Source organism: Cyprinodon variegatus, unplaced genomic scaffold (assembly GCF_000732505.1).
Source record: "Cyprinodon variegatus isolate N-32 unplaced genomic scaffold, C_variegatus-1.0 Scaffold624, whole genome shotgun sequence".
NCBI lineage: Eukaryota > Metazoa > Chordata > Actinopteri > Cyprinodontiformes > Cyprinodontidae > Cyprinodon > Cyprinodon variegatus.
Window position 1 is genome coordinate 496,760 of NW_015151077.1, and position 19,461 is coordinate 516,220.

General features: G+C 38.6%; 2 protein-coding genes across 2 annotated transcripts; one reads left to right on the plus strand and one right to left on the minus strand.

The window, feature by feature from the left end:
* The first annotated feature begins 5,880 nt into the window (after window positions 1-5,880).
* Window positions 5,881-13,673, plus strand: aarsd1 (alanyl-tRNA synthetase domain containing 1). The gene is made up of 12 exons (XM_015393087.1): window positions 5,881-6,005; window positions 6,307-6,435; window positions 6,514-6,673; window positions 8,287-8,344; window positions 8,430-8,586; window positions 8,699-8,815; window positions 8,897-9,027; window positions 9,095-9,161; window positions 9,248-9,339; window positions 13,088-13,142; window positions 13,216-13,310; window positions 13,385-13,673. The coding sequence occupies exons 1-12, from the start codon at window positions 5,967-5,969 to the stop codon at window positions 13,521-13,523; spliced, it is 1,239 nt and encodes a 412-aa protein (XP_015248573.1). The 5' UTR covers window positions 5,881-5,966; the 3' UTR covers window positions 13,524-13,673.
* A 1,493-nt stretch (window positions 13,674-15,166) lies between these two features.
* LOC107096441 (myoferlin-like) lies at window positions 15,167-19,007 on the minus strand. Its single transcript, XM_015393091.1, has 6 exons — window positions 18,844-19,007; window positions 18,638-18,737; window positions 18,356-18,549; window positions 17,636-17,745; window positions 17,356-17,503; window positions 15,167-15,765 (listed from the first exon to the last, which is right to left on the minus strand). The coding sequence occupies exons 1-6, from the start codon at window positions 18,979-18,981 to the stop codon at window positions 15,727-15,729; spliced, it is 729 nt and encodes a 242-aa protein (XP_015248577.1). The 5' UTR covers window positions 18,982-19,007; the 3' UTR covers window positions 15,167-15,726.
* Between the last annotated feature and the right edge of the window lie 454 nt (window positions 19,008-19,461).

A 19,461-nucleotide genomic window follows, 5' to 3' on the forward strand; every position in this document is an offset into this window, starting at 1 on the left:
AGCCTGCTTTTTGCTGTAGATCTTCTCAAATTTGGGTTGCAGTGTCACAACTGTCCATTATATTATGCTCAGTCAAAGCAAGTCCTTTTTTTTTTTTTTTTTTTTTTTTCCTTCATTCATCCATACCGCTTACCGCGCCCCCCCTGCAATGGCATTGCGCCCCCCCTAGGGGGCGCGCCCCACACTTTGGGAACCACTGCTCTAAACCAAGCCATTACTAACCCAATTAATACAGTAGCCCAAAACCTAACCATTAGCAAAATACCTTGTTAGAACTAGCAAAATATCTTCACTTTGCAAGAACTGGTCCTCACTGTGATGGTGAAATTGGAAAAATGGTCCTCACTCTGGTTCCTGTACATGTGAGCACACACACACCCACAAACCCACATATAAACATATACACAGGGCCTTAGAAAAGTATTTGGCCCCCTTTAACTTTTTGACCTTTAGCCACATTTCAGGCTTCAAATATAAAGTTATAAAATTGCTAATTTTTGTGAATAATCAACATGTGTGACACAATCATAAAGTGAAACAAAATGTATTGATATCTTAAACCTTTTTAACGAATAAAAAAGGGGGGCATGCAAAATGAATGAGCCCCTTTTCTTTCAGTGCAGTACACTCTCTACAGCAGTTCAGTGAGGATCTCTGAATGATCAAATGTTGACCTAAATGACTGATAATAATAAATAGAATCCACCTGTATGTAATCAAGTATCTGTATAAATGCACCTGCTCTATGACAGTCTGATGTGTGACATGGTGGCTGCAGTGATTCCCTTGTGAAGCTGCGTTAAGATGACACCCCAATGACGTGAAAAAAAAATCTCAGCAAATAGACTGAATAATTATTGCTTCATGAATGCAGGTTTGTTGCATTTAAAAGAGTCAAAAAGTAAATAATGATCTTGTATGCTACTGTTGTTTCAGACATATTAAAAAATTTTGTTTTTTTAGGTAACCCAGAGGTCAACTATCTCTCCATTACCATCCAAATTGAATCACAATTAGCCTAATTTTCAGTGCAACTTTATTTGAGCAGGTAAAATGGTTGTTTGTACTTATTTGGTTTTTAAAAGAATTATTTTTTAAAAGAATAATTTATTTTATGGCCGATGTCCCCATCCCAGCAAACCTTAATGCTGCACTCCTTTCCTGATATAAAGTTATTGCATAACCTCACATGCCATTCCTGTGCTGGTATTGAATATAACTGTAGACATGTGTAGATTATTTTCTTGGCTGCAATGATTGTTTAATATTTAATAAATCACCAGCCTCCCAGACCCTTCCTATGGACCTGCCGTTACCCCTGGCAACCCCATCTCATTTCCTGTCAAGGTCTTGCTGCTGGCCTTTTACAATAAAACACAGGTGTAACTTTAGAGCATGGACTGCTGCTAAATTGTTTTCTATGAACAACTCCTTATAAATACTGGGCAGTGACAGACTGGGGTATGCGCTGGAGGTAAGGGAAGATAAAGAGCAGTGCTTCTAGGACTAAATCTGCTTTTTTTTTTTTAAAGCCACCTAAAGACCTCATGGGAGCATTTCTTATTTGTACCCTTTTGAACATTATTCATCTCTGTATTCCATTTTAGGTAAAGAAATTTTCACTTAAAACCAATCCCTGATTGGTTGCTATGTTGCGATTTCGTTGAAAAGTTCAGCTTGTTTCATCTTTAACGATCACTGCCCCTCTCTCCATACGGTGCTGCTGTTTAACAACACTGTTCTATCTAGTAGCACGGGGTGAGAGTGGAGCAGTGAACGCCCTATAATAGTGAAATGGAAGGAGTATAAGACCACTGCAAATCTAATAAGACATGGCCATCCCTCTAAAGGTTGAGCTCAAACAAGGAGAAGACTGATCAGAGATACAGCCTAGAAGCCCATGATTACTCTGGATAAACTGCAAAGATCTACAGCTGAGGTGGGAGACTCTGTCCATAGGACAACAGGTTTTGATTACAGGACAAGTTAAAGGAAAAAAGCTATTTCTTTAAGATTTCCATTAAAAAAAATCTTGTTCAAATTTTGCTACAAGTCACCTGGGAGGCTGTAGTGGGAAAAAACATGATCAACTATGGAGTGACAGCGAGAACCAAAAGTGGTATCTGGCATGGTAGTTTTGGAAAATTATAAATGCCAGTTAAGAGGTGGACTAAGCCAGAAAAGGTTTATATATGCCTGTTGGCAACCGGTATATGCCAGTTGAAAAAACGACATATGATGATTGGAAAACAACACATGCCAGTTAGGAACCAGTACATGCCTGTGGGAAAACGGCATATGCCAGTTTCATCAAAGGTCCTACATGGATGCTTAAAGTCCTAATCTGGTTTTATTGACAACATATTTTGGCACTTATGAAAAAGTAATGTTTATGTATGTAGTTGTAAATGTTTATATGTTGAAAAAATATATAAAACAGTCATACAACCGAATCTTGTTTGGTTTGCTTTGACAATGTCACTAAATGTTCCATAAATGGCGGTTTATTGTCAATATTACTGTATGAAGTGGATCACGAATGATCTGCTAAGCATTAACCTAAATGTAAAATTCTTGTACATTTGAAAACCTATCGTTGTTTTAAGTTTATTTTTAGTTTATTTGGTTTTGCAGTTGTTTTCTAGCAGTGTTTTCTTCTTGAGTTACTCTCTGTTGCCCACTTGTGTTGGTTTCCTTTCCCCTTGGCTTCCTTCTAGATGCTTCCATCCACACCTGTTCCTTGTCAGCTCATTAATCCAGTTTTTGTTCTGTCTCCTATATATACTCCACCTGTGCAGTTTCTCAGTGCTGGTTCCTCATGTTTTCCTGGCTCCTCATGTATGTTTTCCTTATTGTTCTCTCCTAGATTCTGTTTTTTTCTGTATTTGTTATTTATTAAATGTAAAAGTTCACCGAACAGAAGTGGTATCCTGGTAAAACAAGAACCTGATTCTATATTTCACACATTCAATTTACATTTAATTCAAAAACAATTTATATAAAAAAAATAACTCATATAAAAATAAAATCACTTATCCTTTTTGTTGTAATTTTTCCTTAAGACATTGAACTACATCACTTAGCCTACTTCAAATTGTCAAGTCTAAATAAAGAGGCTGTGATCTGTCCTACAACTACAAAGGAGTAGGTAGAGAATTGTTTTTTTTNGACATTGAACTACATCACTTAGCCTACTTCAAATTGTCAAGTCTAAATAAAGAGGCTGTGATCTGTCTTACAACTACAAAGGAGTAGGTAGAGAATTGTTTTTTTTCCTTCTTTTTCTTAATGCGAGAATAAAGTAGCAACATTATTGAAATAAAGTCATAACATTACTAGAATAAAGTCATAAAAGAGAAGATTGTCCATATGCATACTTTAAAATACAAGATAACCTGTGATTCATTTTGATGTAGTCAGCTCAGAGATATGAAAACCCAATTCAAATGGCTCCTCAAAAACCATAAAGAAACACATAAACACAGCTTTCATAGATTCATTTAATCCTAGTATGTTTCATTGTCAAAAATACAAGACATAGGTATAGATTTTTTCCTTTATGACAGTGAAAATTGATTGCAGTTAGTGAAACTGCATTTGAAGATCACATTTCTGGAGGGAGCATCTATCATGTGTGGTCCTGAGCTCACAGCGTAGGACCTTCACAAGGTAAGGTAGCAGTGAGTATTGGCATGGGTGTTGGGATTCGACATGTCATGATGCTTGGGTAACGATACTCTATCACGATATTGCAATATCACTATATATTGCACTATTTTTTTCCAGCTAACAAATTTAATATATAGATAAAAAGCAAGCGCTGTTCCTCAGAAAATATTGATCATTTAGTTATTTTGGTATCGATGTCTTCCACTGTGACGGACTCAACTACAGATATGGTTTTGCACTGAACAGCAAAAGGGCTCCACAGCACTATCTGCCAGAGTGGCGGTGCAGGGGTTGACCATTTTCCCTTAATGTTTCAGATAAAAAAAACAATGAGGGAAAACCTTTTTTAAAAAACAATACTGAAATACTGAAAGATCGATATTATATCGGCAGCCGAAAACCCTGATATATTGCCAAATGTATTTTTTCCTGCATGCCTACTAATTACTACAATACACAAACCTCATTTAAGAAAAAGAACAATGCATGTAACCGTAGGACCATGGCATTTTCGCACTTAATAGATTACTTTGTAGCTTTCAAAAAAAAGCTAATGTCATTCTGGAAAACAATTGTGGAATCATGCTGTTGGCTGCATGGTAATCATGAAGATCTAATTGAATGCATTCCTGACACGTCTTGCCCACCCGAGGAGTTGTTAGTAGCGACCCGACCAACACCTGGTGGAGGCCCCTCCCCGGGCTCTGGAACCCTCACAGTGGGTCACTTACCAGTTGCTGAAGTAAGCATGAAGTTAGAAAGCACACATGGCCTTCAAACACCTCACTGCGTACTCCCACAACACTGCGACACCATCTTCACTGTGAGGTCAGGATGCCGATGGGATCCTCCACCACTAAGTGGGCCTGTGACTGTGGGTAATTGAAGACTTGCTCCTAAGTGCCAGACAACCACGTCAAAGGACGCATCATGTCCCTTCTCAGTGGGAACGCATCATCTGCCATGAAGACATTGGGCTGTGCAGTGTTGTGCATCAATGCTTTCAACAAACGGCATTCAGTCAATACAGTCAGTGAACTGAATGGATCAGTTTTGAAGTAATGAACGTGAGCGAGAGCGACATCACAAAGAACAATGAGCGACACATGCAGCTCACATTCGCACACAATTTGATAATGACACTTTTCATTGGATAACGTCAAGTTTTACAGCACTTATTATGACAAACAGCATGACAGGCCAGCATGTCTACTGCTAGTACTAGTCTGCACAATTCAGACTCATCTACTGGGTTTTCTGATGCCATTTTAGCAGAACGCTTCGCAGAGTTTTATGATCTAACAAAGGAAGACTCTCAAAGAAAAAAACTGACGTTTTTATGCAAGCTGTGCCCACCAGGACTTACAAACAAGTCCACATGTCAGCCACATTCACTTAAAATGTAAAGAACCACATCAAGTTAAAGCCACCGAGCAATCTTGGGAAAATCTGCTGCTGAATGAGGAATGTAAGAAATAATTTTGGATCCAGATCTTCTCAGCAGAACCTGGATGTTCCTTTATGTCTCTGAAGTTCTCTGTAATTTGGCTAAATAAAGGCTTCACTACAAATAAAGTATATTTTAACTGCATTATTTTCCATTTCTTTCTATATATTATGATCAAACATTTAAAGGGTGAAATATGAGGATCTATTGTGTAGAATTATGACTTAATTTACTAAATTCATTTGAAGTAGGTCATATATAAGTTTGTGGAAATAGTTCATTGTTTGAAAATGTGAACTATGAATATGAAGTGGTTACAAAATACTATTTGAGAATCTGTGCTTAGACTGGAAGATATTGAAGAACCATTCAACTCATAGAGAGTTATCAAAAGGGAATTCATAATTTAATAGATGCAAAATGTGAATTTATTGAATTTTTTAAAACAATTTTGGGAAGCGTTGTTATGTGTTTGCATGTTCAAGATTTCTATTATATTTTCCATTATTTTGCCATTGTTTAACTCACAATAAAAATAATAATTATATAATTATATAATAATAATTAATATTGCATTCAAAGTTGAAAGCATGTTCTGTAAAGTAACCTAATATATATATTCAGATGTAAAAACTGCACATAACCTTTGCTGAGATTTATGTCTAATATGTTTTTTGATTTTTGTCCATAGTAGAGCAGTACTTCGTATGACACTGTCCCTTTAAGGGATATCCCATGAAACGGAAAACTCGAAGCTGCTAAATTTGGTCTGCATTACTTCCCGTACTACACTAACAGCTGCCTGTCTGCACCGTTTCTGGGCTCAAAGTTTGCCTCTTTCTTAGTCAAAATGGCATTCCAGTGTCAGCGAGATTCTTATATGAAGAAGGTATGAATCTCTAAATCGGACAATAAAATAAATCCCTTAGACGCCATCTTTGTATTCTAGCTGGAGCTGTTAGCATGGCTGCTAAACTAATGTGGCTAAAGCTTCCTATAATTTTATTTTTTCAAGCCGGAAAATCGGAAATAAATGTGTTTTTTTTTTTGTATATATACTCCAGGTTTATTTGTGTGTTAACATTCATTAAGGGTTGCATTTATTTGCCATATTTATCATCGGATAAATGAACTAAACTTGTAGTTTGAAAAGCATTGTTAGCTGACATATTCCATTCATTTGCTTTCAGTTTGTTACCTCTGTAGTATCCTGCTCTCCAGCTGAGCTAAAACAGGAGGTGAATGGGAAGAAGGAAACCATAAAAGGCTTTAATGTCCTGCTCCAAGATACAGTCTTATTCCCTGAAGGAGGAGGCCAAGTAAGCAGTAAACCTCAGCATTAAACATGTTCCACTGTTGAAAGGCAGAGTGTAATCCTTTCCTTAATGCTCCCACAGCCAGATGACCATGGCCTGATTGGAGATGTTCCTGTTTTAAGGGTGACTAGACAAGGACCAGATGCAGTTCACTTTGTGACCTCACCTGTGGAGGTGGGTCAGGAGGTGTGTGTTGAGGTCAACTGGGAAAGGAGGTTTGATCACATGCAGCAGCACTCAGGTGAGTCTCTGAGGTCAATAAAGGGGCTATAAAGGCATTTTGTCTGTTTTTTTTAAAGGTACATTACCTTAATTAGTATTTTACATAAAAGAGAATACAAAATAGTATAAATATGATATAGGAGGAAAAAAAGGTACAGTTTCAAATTTGCCTGATGTAAAATTAATTGGACCCCTAAAATACTGGCCCTCTAAAAGTGCTTAAAGGAGAACGCTAGTTTTTTTTTTCTTTCCATTGGGCCCTTGATTTTACATTATTCCATCATGTTCTACTCACCCATATGAGTTTAGTGTCATTTGGAGCCGTTCTGAAGATATTCCGTCAGGTTATATCCAAGTAACATCTTCCTATGGGCAACGAGTTGAAGGCACAAACTAAACTGTTCATCATTTATTCTTTATGGTACGCCAGCATTCATAAAATGTAGGCCAATCACTGTCCCCCAGACATCCACGGTTATATTTTTTATATTTATATCTTTTAAAAACAAAGCAGAGTGTGTATGACGTCATCCGCGTGCGCTGGCTACCATTCATTCATCCTGTCCGCTGAACTGCTGCTAGTTTTCCTCACATGCCTGGACGATGTCTAGTGCTGCTACCACAGATGATCTCACTCTCCACATGGAATTGATTGATTCAGATTAGCTAGAATGAATAGAAGGGGTAGAGTGTAGCCGCCTGTGGCCCGGGCTGCCTGTCACAACTCCAGTCCGACGAGCTGAAAAAAAGCTAATTTTTAAGCCTTGCATAAAGTAGAAAGGGGCTGAATCTCAAAGCACCCCCTAACCACTAACTATCATGCCTCACTTGCAGTAAAGTCAAACTCACAGATGTGGAAGGCACCTGTGTTGTACGTGAGGTTTAAAAACGTGAATGGTAGACCCTCTTCCCTTCACAGAAAAGGGAAGACACAGTGACACCGCATGTGTGGCTGTAGCTCTGTGGCCCAGGTTATCATAACAGCAAACAGTGCCATTTTCTTAAAAAAGAAAAAAAAAAATCTAAAAATATCTATTGAAATTATTTCAGAGGACCTTCCATTTAGGATTAATGTCTTTTTCTAAATTTTGATTTTTGGTCAGTGTGATGGAGATACAGCAAACTATACCCAAAGCCAAATTCCAGCGAGCCTGCACTGATGCACACGTGCTATTTAAGGGGTAAAAGTCCACTCGCCCTACCCACTACAAGGTTTGGGATGGCCCTTAATGTGGCCATTCGCAGGAATGAACAGACGGTTAGTGCTTAGGGTTAGAGTTTAGGGCCCGGTTTAGGATTCAGGCAGGGTGTCTGCCTCACAGAACAAAACTGGTAGTTGGTTCCACAGGAGAGGATTTAAAATTCTGTGAGATGGCTTCTCTTTAATAGGAACAGGGAAGCTGGTCAAGACTAACGGAAAAATGTTGCTGTTTTACTGCCTACAGCCTGTAAAAGACTTTAGACAGAGTTAGACAACTTATAAACAGAGGTGTCTATGGATGTCATTTAGATTAGTGATGATCTGTTCTCTCAAAAATATTTAAAACTTTGTGATTGCAGTGTTATTAAAATGCAAAAGAAGAGCAATGTTGTAGTAATTGTAAGATTATATTTGGTGTCTTTGTTTTTTAGGTCAACATTTGATCACAGCTTTGGCAGACAAGATGTTTGGGTACAAGACCACATCATGGTAAATCATTAGACTCTAGTTTAACAGTCAACAAAGAGAACTGAGCATTTATCTAGTCCTTTTGTTCACCTTTCCATTTCTGAAGGGATTTGGGCCGTCAGAGAAGCACGATTGAACTGGACACTCCATCTATGAAAGCAGCGCAGCTCCAGGAACTGGAAGAAGCCGTAAATGAGAAGATCCGAGCTCACATTCCTGTCAGTGTTCAACTCCTTTCTTTAAACGACCCTGCAGTGGAGAAAGTGCGTATACACAGAGGTTGGACTTTCTATAACTGAGGATTTTGGTGATAAACAGTGATTGAAATATGAAGTCTTTAACAAACGTCAAGTAAATTGTGTTGATGCGGTTCAGGTGAGAAGTCGGGGGCTGCCAGATGACCATGCAGGACCTATTCGCATTATTGATATAGAGGGCATTGATGCCAACATGTGTTGTGGAACCCATGTGACCAACCTCAGCCACTTACAGGTAAATACTCAGGTAAAATCACCTCAGCTAACTGGAGCTGGTTGTGCTAAATGATTCACTTTTGCTCCTCTTTGATCCTAGGTTATAAAGCTGCTGGGAACAGAGAAGGGAAAGAAAAACAAAACCAACCTGATCTTCCTCACAGGAAACAGAGTTCTGAAATATGCAGAGAAGAGCTACAGCACAGAGCGTTCTCTGGTGTCTCTTCTGAAGTAGGTTATAATCGGTTGTCAAATGAAGCTAGAGTGGAAAATATTCAATCTGATCCTCATTCAACAGGACAGGTCCTGATGAGCATGTGGAGGCAGTGGACAAGTTGCAGAAGTCTGTCAAGCTGCTACAGAAGGTAAGAGTATTTCATCTCATTTATTTATCAGGAGTAAGCTGAAGCTGCAGCTCTGAATTTCCTCACCAGTGAAAACCTGTTTGCAGACCAATCTGACTCTGCTTCGTGATATGGCGGTCCTCATCGCTCAGAACTTTAAGAATAACCCAGACAGAGGACATTTCTTCAGTTTACACAAGTAAGATTACAAGAAATTTGTGCAATAGTCAGTTTTTAGAGCAGGCCTGCCCAAAGTCGGCCCTTGAGGGCCGGTGTCCTGTAAGTATTAGAGGTTTCCCAACTTCAGCAGAGCTGATTTTCATTGATTGCTGATTCCCAGACTTTCACTGAAATGCAGTAATCAGAATCTGCAGAGAAACCTCTAAAACCTGCAGGATAGAGGCCCTCAATGTCCGACTATGGGCAGGCCTGATATAGGGCCTTGCAAAGCTATTTTGTACGCTTAGAAATTACAGGGTATGTCAGGTGACAGACCCAATTAAAGGTGTGCATCATTGGATAAAGTAGAAATAGTTTTTAGCATTGCTGTTAGAAAACGTACAGTAGCAGCCATTCAAAATGGTCCTTCCCAGTAAAACAGCAGCTGAACAGCTGCCCACTTCCCTGCAACTCCCAGCAAAATCCCCTCCAACTTCCAGCCATTGGAGTGACNAAATGGTCCTTCCCAGTAAAACAGCAGCTGAACAGCTGCCCACTTCCCTGCAACTCCCAGCAAAATCCCCTCCAACTTCCAGCCATTGGAGTGACGCCCCTCCTTCTCCTGGGTGTGCATATTTTTTTACTCTGACTCGGACTGGTAATCTGTGATACCGGGCATTTGCCTGGTTGGCCGGCCCTCCTTGAATCATTCCGGTTCATACATTTCCTCTCCTTCTCCGGCCGAAGCTCCTACCTGTGACAATAAGTAACTCAAGGAGTTCAAGAAGTAATACAATGTTAACTATAATTGATGCATGCAGTATGTATAGTCCTTCCTTGTCATGTACATCCTTGTGACGGTTGCTATATGGTGTATTTTCTTTCTTCAAACTGTAAAATCCTTGCAACAAACTAAATAATAATAAAACTAAAATGCTTTCTTTAAGCCAAACTACCATGTTCCTCTTATATTTGGCAAAGTTATGCTAGAATATAATGCAAAAATATGTTTCGGTGCATGATGGGGTTTTGCATCTGTTTACATTATTCCATTTCGTTGCCCACATGCCACCTAGACTGGCAGCGAACGCTGACACACCACTGAGATTTCATGGATTCACTCTTGAAGAACTGCCTGTCTGCCTCTATATTGTATTGTTTTATGGTGGTGTTTTTACAACACTCGGGCTCACGTTGTAGACCTAGTATGTGTAAGTGGGTGTCTGGCTGGCTTCATGCAAGTTTGGACGTTATGCAGCAGCAGTAACTGTTGTGTCCGTGTTAATAACCAAAGCCAGTGAAACCGCGTTAAAGAAGTCTTGGTGATGGTTGTCGTGTGATGCTTCAAGATAGATCGGTTAATCCACAATATATATTCGTATTGTGTTTCACATTTTTCGGGATGGGGGGGCGGGATTGTGGGCCCGTGTAGATGAAAAAATAGGGCTGAAAATCTTTCCCAGTCCGACCCTGCTCTGACTCCACCCTTTCAGTGAATTACAGGATCTGACCAGGAGATGGCGCTTCTCCTTAGATCACAATGTNAAATGGTCCTTCCCAGTAAAACAGCAGCTGAACAGCTGCCCACTTCCCTGCAACTCCCAGCAAAATCCCCTCCAACTTCCAGCCATTGGAGTGACCCCCCTCCTTCTCCTGGGTGTGCATATTTTTTTATTTTGACTCAGGCTCGGACTGGTAATCTGTGATACCGGGCATTTGCCTGGTTGGCCGGCCCTCCTTGAATCATACCGGCCCCAACATTTCCTCTCCTTCTCCGGCCGAAGCTCCTACCTGTGACAATAAGTAACTCAAGGAGTTCAAGAAGTAATACAATGTTAACTATCTAATTGATGCATGCAGTATGTATAGTCCTTCCTTGTCATGTGCATCCTTGTGACAGTTGGCATATGGTGTATTTTCTATTTCTTCAAACTGTAAAATCCTTGCAACAAACTAAATTATAATAAAACTAAAATGCTTTCTTTAAGTCAAACTACCATGTTCCTCTTATATTTGGCGAATTTATGCTAGAATATATTGCAAAAATATGTTGCGTGGAATGATGGGGTTTTTCATCTGTTTACATTATTCCATTTCGTTGCCCACATGCCACCTAGACTGGCAGTGAACGCTGACACACCACTGAGATTTCATGGATTCATTCTTGAAGAACTGCCTGTCTGCCTCTGCAGGGCTCAATGTTAACCTTCGCCCGATCGCCCAGGCCAAGTAGTTTTTGTTGTCGGGAGAGTACAAATTTCATTGCATTTGCCCGCCGGGCAAGAGCAATCATCGCAAAAAAAATTATTTATCACTCAAAATTACTTTAAAATCAGATATTCGCTGAAAATGACCCACAAGCGCTGTGGGCACCATTTTTGTTGTTTTGTACACATTCTCGCGTGATTTGAAAAAGCCTTGTGATTTTCTGCTAGATGGCGTGATTCAGCTCTTGGGGAATTCTGAATTCTGGAGAATTCTGCAGACCAGCAGCTGGATGATGAATTTAATCTATACTATAATACACGCTAGATTAAAAATGATCAGTCAGGGATTAGGAAAATAATAATAACTGTATGCACAGTGTAAATATTTCTATCATATGGCAGTCTTCTGTACAGCGGTCATATATTAAAAAATTTTCATAAAATTTTTTTCTCTTAGACATTGGAGAGGTGCATTTAAATGTTATAGAGCTAAGCATGTTCAATTGGTGAGTAGTAGTAGTGTAAGTTTTTAAGCTGTCAAGTTTTTTCTTTTAGATTTTTAACATTACAATTTATATTTTTCCAAGAACACAACAGTTTAAAGCAAAGTTTAGTTTGAAAAGAATGTGAGGAAGGATTGAAAAGCATGTTAACTCGGTAATGTAGGCTTGAGTTCATTATCTGACGCATGCAGATACACACCAGGAACCTGGAAACTACTGAATTACAAAAAACATTTAAAAAACAAACATGTTTCATTGACATATATACAAAAATGAATATTAGGAACTATATTTATCAAACATTATACTGGGCAAGTAAAAATTGTTTCTGAGCAAATGAAATGTGAAAGCCACTTGCCCAAAGGGCTTTTCACACTTCGTGCAAGTTTGGAGGTTATGGAGCAGCAGTAACTGTCTTGTCCGTGTTTATAACCAAAGCCAGTGAAACCGCGTTATAGAAGTCTTGGTGATGGTTGTCGTGTGATACTTCAAGATAGATCGGTTAATCCACAATGTGTTTCACATTTTAGATGTGAAACATGACTGTGCTTCTATTTTTTTTTCCGGGGCGGGATTTTGGGCCCGTGTAGATGAAAAAATAGGGCTGAAAATCATTCCCAGTCCGACCCTGCTCTGACTCCACCCTTTCAGTGAATTACAGGATCTGACCAGGAGATGGCGCTTCTCCTTAGATCACAATGTCCACAAATCATGACAAGAAGAATATTTTAGTACAACCATTGATGTTTAAAAAGGAATTGTAGGGGAACAACCAAGGGTCCATCAAGGAAAGTGGGGAAATTTTGAATGGCTACTACTGCATGGAAAGCTTTCAACAAGCCATGAGGGAGAGACGGCAGAGATGGACGAAGGTCGTCTTGTTAGCACCTTCCCATGCCCACTAAACATGTTAGCGTTGACATCTTATTGAGACATTTCCCAGGATCAGGGAAGGTGTTCAGATAATAAGGTGGCTTTAACTGCAGGAAAATCTTTGACAAAAAGGAAGTTTGTAGTTATGACTAATTTTACCATGCATCTTTGTCACTGACAATAGTTTAACATCATCTAATTACAGAAAAGAGGGTGACAATGAGTTCATGAACATCATTGCCAATGAACTGAACACAGAGGTAAGATCACTGTCTGACTGTTCTACGTTTGGCTCATGATGAGTCCTGGAATAATTGTTTTACTTGCTTCAAGGAAACTCTTGTTTTCCTCACTGTTGGAGATGAAAAGGGACCTGGGTTGTTTCTCCTCGCTGGACCCAGTGGACAGGTGGCTGAATTAGGACCACGGTAAGAGATTCAGACACATCCTCCATCTTTTTTATTTTCATCTGGTGAACACAGGATGTCTCTGTGCTCTTCAGGGTTTTAGAGTTGCTTCAAGGAAAAGGTGCAGGGAAGAACGGGCGTTTCCAAGGCAAAGCAAACAGCCTGGCAAGGAGAGAGGAGGTGGAGGCTTTACTAAGGCAGCACTGCGAGCATCACAGAGCAGAAGAAGAGTAAACTCAGCTTCCAATCACTGGAAGAACAGAAACAGCAACCATAAAGGATGGTGACGCACCTTAAAGGTGACATGCAGACCTTGACAAATGTTAGCATCTCTGACAATGTTTAAAAATCCTTAAAATAAAATCATCTTTATCTTGTCATCTCACAGAGATGACAAGATACAAATAAAAATCTTGTTTTGATTAAATGTCTTTAAAAAATGTAATAGCACTATTGTTAATACCGCTGTCGTTAAAACTACTGAACCTGCTGCTCACAAAGGTGTGCTCCTGTCCAAAATATTTCACAAGTTTGGCGCACAGATTATTTTTACAGCATTCTTAGATAGTCCCGAGTCTTCACTTCATCGGATTTCTATGATTTGTATTGGGACTCGACACGACTGTTGGAGAAGGTGTGTGTGTCTAGTGAACAATTCCGTTGTTTAAAACCCCTTGATTTCTTTTTGTCAGTGTCACCTACTGTAGAGTTGACCATATATTTCTAAAGGTACTGCTTTTGTAAAAGTTTGTGTCTAAAAACATGCAAACTTGATGAGTTCAACACTGATTCACTAACCAGGTACACATTCAGGAATTACTAATAAGACATTTGTTGAAACCTTGATCAGTTCTAAATTGTTTTATTATTAAGGGGATTGAGAATGCTGTCATTTCGATTTGTGTATTTTTTCCCCCTTAGAGTTCCATTGATGGATTGCTTCTATAATGTTTTGCATGAAATTATTCCTGCAATACAAATGTTTTTATTATAGATGTTTTAATTTATCATAAATGCCCTATTGTCCATTTATGCAAATATTGTTTGTAAAACAATGAACTGCTAAATGTCAATTTTAAGAAGTAAATATTTGTATTATGTTTCTATTTTGAATACAGACTCAGATTCTTATGGTTCCTCAATGCATGTCAAAGACAGCCAGCTGTTTCTAAAGAATAGTAAGGATGTAGGAGCCATTTTTCATGGAGTAAAAATGTATTGGTTTGCTGCATTTATGTCGGAGACCTAGCAGCTCGGTGAGCTCAGAAATTGCGCCGATACATCGGTAATTAGTTCTTAGTAAAATCAAGGTGCAGTTCAGACACATGGTGTATCCCCTGCTGACACTACTAGATACATTTAAAAATAAACTGGTGAGTGTTGCGCACATTTGCTTTTGCCATTTAACAAATCGTAAAACCCATGTACTAATCAGTTTTTCTGTCAGCGACTGTGAGAAAAAGAATATTGCATCTGGTACAGAAGACCCATAGGATTCGACCTCTGTTCTCCATTTTAGTTGGGGTTTCCTTAAAGATGTGCATTCAATATTTAAGCACATGGAACAAACATTTAAAACCATCCCTAATCTATTTTTTTCTCATTGTTCCATTTATTTCTGATGCTCATCAGAATCACTAAATAACTCTGTTTTGCTCACAAGATTTAAAGCTTTTAGAAAAGCCTGACTGCATCAAAAATATATATATATTTTTTAATCAGCATGTAAAACTAGCTGCTGTGATTGAAATCATCTCCAGTCTATCCTCTAGCATCTTTACATGTTTGGTACAATTAAATATATTCTGAACAAATTATGTATTGGCTGTGATTTTCTCCTCTGCTGTAAATGTATGGAAAATAAATACAGATTTCATTTGAAACTTGCAGGATCTTTATTGTAATTTTCCTCCAAGACTGTTTTACATTCATGTGCAAATGATGTGCTACAGAGCCTATTGGCACTGATGACAAATGGATCCTCTATAAATATTTCTTTAAAAAAAACATTTTTTAATCAGTTTGATGTAATATCCCTTGTACAAAAAAGAACGGCAAATACATGAATATATAGATTGGCACAACATAGAAAAAAATAATCATAAAGCCACCTGGTAAAGAACCCAGTACAAATCAAATGACCTTAAAAGTCTAAATAGTGATAGTGAACAGAGACATGTTGACAGGAGTGATCCAGTGCAGAACCTGTGACCCTAAAAAACAGATTATCACCAGTCTGTGGTTTTAGATCATTTTAGTGTGAAATGTTAACAGCAGTCCCATCTGTTTCACATTGAAGTTGTCTAGATACAATAAACATTTAATTATTTTAATAGTGTAAATATGCAGGTGCTATTATCCCAACAATAAAATACTGTAGAAAAGAAAAAGAACCAAAGCTCTCTGAATAGGAGTTGGAACGACTTCCACTGTAGAGTTATTGAAGTGGCTTCACAATCTTCATTGAGATGTAGTTCTGAAAGAGATCAGTTAAAACAAGTTAATGCACCATTACCTGGATTTATTATAATCCTGTGTTCCTTTTCTGATACTTTTAACTATTATTCTGTTGACGCTGACAACTCTAGACAAGTAGACGTTCCTTAGTAGCCAAACTGCATCTTTTATCAGAGCCTCTGATTGTTCCCAACAGAGCAATTGACTCTCAATCTGCAGGTTTACCTGTGGTTCCTGGAAGCAGATACACTGAAAAATATAATGCAACTGTATTTGGCATTTACTTATTCAAATTTATTTACTTTAACAATTGTTTCATCTTAGCGGTGTAGGACATAAAACAATTGTGTTATAGTAGCTAAATATGATTAATTAAATGCCAAAGGCAAATGCATTATTTTTTCAGTGTATTTTAATTATCAGGCTGCTCCCCTGTGAGGCAAACACCCTGAATACTTCTAAGAGAAGGTTAAAACCTTCCTTTTCAATCAAAGCGTATAGTTAGAGCTCAGGTTATCTGAGCTATCTCTATAGTTACTCTGCTATAGGCTTAGACTGCTGGAGGACATGAAGACCACTTTTCATCATTCTATCTCTATTCTCCAATTCTGCATCGTTTGTTAGGTCAACCACCAACTTTATGATCTCTCTGCCTTTTACTGTCACTAGCCTCATCTGATCTGATGCTGTTTGGCTGTGACATCATCCTGGAGAGTTATTAGCAGGGCTGCTGCCATCAGCCCTTAATTCCTAATGTAGAAAGTATTTATGGATGATTACTTCTATATTCCTGTTACATGTCTACTTCTGTCTTCTTGAACCCCTAGTCAGCCTTTGCAGAAAATTGCTTGCAGAGTTTGGTTCTGCTGGAGGTTGCTTCCTGTTTACAGGGAATGCTGCCTCTCCAAAGTAGCTGTAAGATGCTAGGTTTGAAGGATTACTGCAATGTCAAGCAATCCTTACAAGCAACAATCTGTTTTTCACATGCTAATTGAGGAGGAGTGAATCTTCTTTGTCTTTAACATTTCTTTCATCTGTCTTTGTAAAGTACTTTGAGACTACATTTGAATTAGTGCTATAAAAAATAAACCGAATGAAATATTGGTTCACAGATGTTGAATACCTCTGTCTTTATAGTATGTTCTTTTCTCTTGTCTATCTCATGTTGAGAAGGGGCAAAGAAAAACATCTTTGCGTGCAATGCAAGCAAATCTAGAGGGATATATCTATATAGGTGGATCTTAAAGAATGGGAAATACTTTATTATCCTTATATAAGTCAACCACTCAGATTATAATGCAGTGTTGTTTGTTATGTATCAAGTGTCTATATCTGGTTGAGTCTGACTTGAGGCAAAAGAAAATCCAAAACCTTGTTACTCCAAAAATAATATTTTACAGGACAAATGCAGATCAATGTTGTTGTATATAGAAGATTATATCCATGTAATTATTAGTATATCTGCTTAATGTTTTTTCAGGGCTCAATTTGGGTGAATTATTCAACTAAATCAACTTTTTAATGAGATGCAGGTTTAGAAGGAGGGCGGAGAGACAGGTATAGAACATTTGTAAGAAGAATATTTAGTGTTTCACGCATCAATACTTACCGGTAATGAGTACAACAGGATGGCGATGAAGAGCACCACAATTATGAGAAAGATAAGTCCTAAGAACACCCATTTGAACCTCCTCCACACAATGAACTTCATGGTCTTGCATGGGTTAGTAAACCAGAAGAAAGAAGTTTCTGGACGGCTGTTGGTTTGAAAGAATAAAGCAAAAACAGTTTGTTAGATGATATACAGTACAGCAGGATTTACTGTACATTGAAATTTCTTCATAACACCATCCCAAATCTCCTAGCATAGTTTGGTACAATGGACTTACTTGGGAGGGTCCAGTTTTGGGTTCATGTTGGGTTCGTCTCGTCCTTTTCCTGCAGGTATCTCGTCTGCCTCTGCTTCACTCACAATCTCCAGCGTCATCTCCACTTTGCCCTTTTAATACAAAAACAAGCCTCATCAAAATGGACTCAGCAACAATGGAAATTTTAGGGGTCACAAGTGCTCATCTTTTCTGGATCTACTAATACTTGGATGCATGCATAATTTTGGAAAGTTAAGGTCTCCCTCTAATTCATACAGAACCATTTTAATGCAAGTAAAAACAAAACTAGGAACTTTTTATTGAAACTTTTCCAAACTCCTTATTGGTTCTAGTTTTATCTTTACAGTTGGAACCATATTTAAATGAGTTATGTTTCTCCTGGAACCAAAGCCCTTAATGCAATCTGAATTTTCCAGCTTTATGCTATGTTTAGTCCGCATGGACTGAACAGGTGAACTTTCTCACTTAAAGACATATTAAAACTACTTTTTAACCACTGATCACAGCAAATATAGCAAAGCCGCACTCTGCCATTGAACGCAGGATGCATCTGGAGAAACTTTAATGGATGAGGTTCAGGAGTGTCAAAGATGCACTTGAGCGTCGGACCTTAATGTCTACGAGCATCAAAAATGAAGCAGCAGAACTTTTTTGCTGCTACCAGCGCTTGCGGTCTGAACGTATCATTATTGTGGAATTAGTTTCAACCCCTATACTTACACCCAAAACTCTCTTCCCATCTTGTTCGATGGAACAGGGCCACCATCCTCTGACCGACTTCTGAGCAAACAGGGAATTAGCGGTCTGTAGTTTGCCTGCTTCTCCGGTTTCCAGATTGTCCATCATGTCCAGGGAGCATTTCTCTGGAGTCTTGGAAGGAGGGACGAGTTTTCTCAAATCTAGTTCCAGTACACCTGGAAAAACAAGGTAAACCTTTTTTTATAATCTCCTGCTTATGTATTTAAAAAGTTTAGTCTTATGAAACAGTTTGGTGTTTTTTACCCAAGTAATCATCCAATGAGAATTTGTCGTTGTCCCATATCTGGACAATCAGCTTTGGGGGAATCCTGAACTCTGTGTTGTCAAGACTCCAAAAGTTTTCCTGATGCATAACAAATAAAAACAAAAAACATTTTGGTTATATCCAACAAAACTGGTCTCTTTATAAAAACATGAACTAACATAGCAGCATGATGGGGCTGCCTTACCTTCTTGGACACAAGGCAGAGCTGTTCAGCTGGCAGGTAGTCAAAGCCAAAGACAAACCGCCAGTTAAAGTTGCCGTCTCCATCCAGAGACCTGTAGTGCACGTCGGTTTTCTGTTTGTCCTCCTCCATGCCGGGCATCCAGCTGATGCAGAGAACATGCAATTATATTCATGACTGTCCTTTATTTGAGACTTTGATGGATTCTAAAACAAGCAACCACAAAGGTGGAGTGCACGACACATATACCAGCTGTCGAGTACCGGCCCTGCTGACCTTTGATGAATGTCTCCCCTCTCTTCTAGCCCACTTTCCTGCCTCTATACTTTTGAAAAATAAAGGCCACTAGAGCCTTAAAAATTATTTTAAATAAAAAAAAATAAAAAAAAACAAAAAAAGGATTTTACAATAATTTGCTGAACAGGTCTGAATTTATGACTACATTCAGGCTCAAACATTTTATCAAATGTGCCGTTCCAGGCTTTGCTTGGTCTTGTTGGAAAATTATACTTTGTTATGGCTTCCTACTTAAAGCTACAGTGTGTAATTTTTAGCAACATCTAACGTCCAGACTGCAGACCGCAGAAACATGAACATCTCCCCCCCAACAGTACGGCGAGC

What these genes read in the sequence shown, in the direction of transcription:
- aarsd1 (XM_015393087.1), top strand. Translation starts at nt 5,967, where the DNA reads ATGGCATTCCAGTGTCAGCGAGATTCTTATATGAAGAAG. An exon ending in GAGATTCTTATATGAAGAAG is followed by an intron (nt 6,006 to 6,306) that starts GTATGAATCTCT and finishes ATTTGCTTTCAG; the next exon opens with TTTGTTACCTCTGTAGTATC. An exon ending in CCAACCTCAGCCACTTACAG is followed by an intron (nt 8,816 to 8,896) that starts GTAAATACTCAG and finishes CTTTGATCCTAG; the next exon opens with GTTATAAAGCTGCTGGGAAC.
- LOC107096441 (XM_015393091.1), bottom strand. Translation starts at nt 18,981, where the DNA reads ATGCCCGGCATGGAGGAGGACAAACAGAAAACCGACGTGCACTACAGG. An exon ending in ATGGGAAGAGAGTTTTGGGT is followed by an intron (nt 17,746 to 18,355) that starts GTAAGTATAGGG and finishes TTGTATTAAAAG; the next exon opens with GGCAAAGTGGAGATGACGCT. An exon ending in CCAAAACTGGACCCTCCCAA is followed by an intron (nt 17,504 to 17,635) that starts GTAAGTCCATTG and finishes TCAAACCAACAG; the next exon opens with CCGTCCAGAAACTTCTTTCT.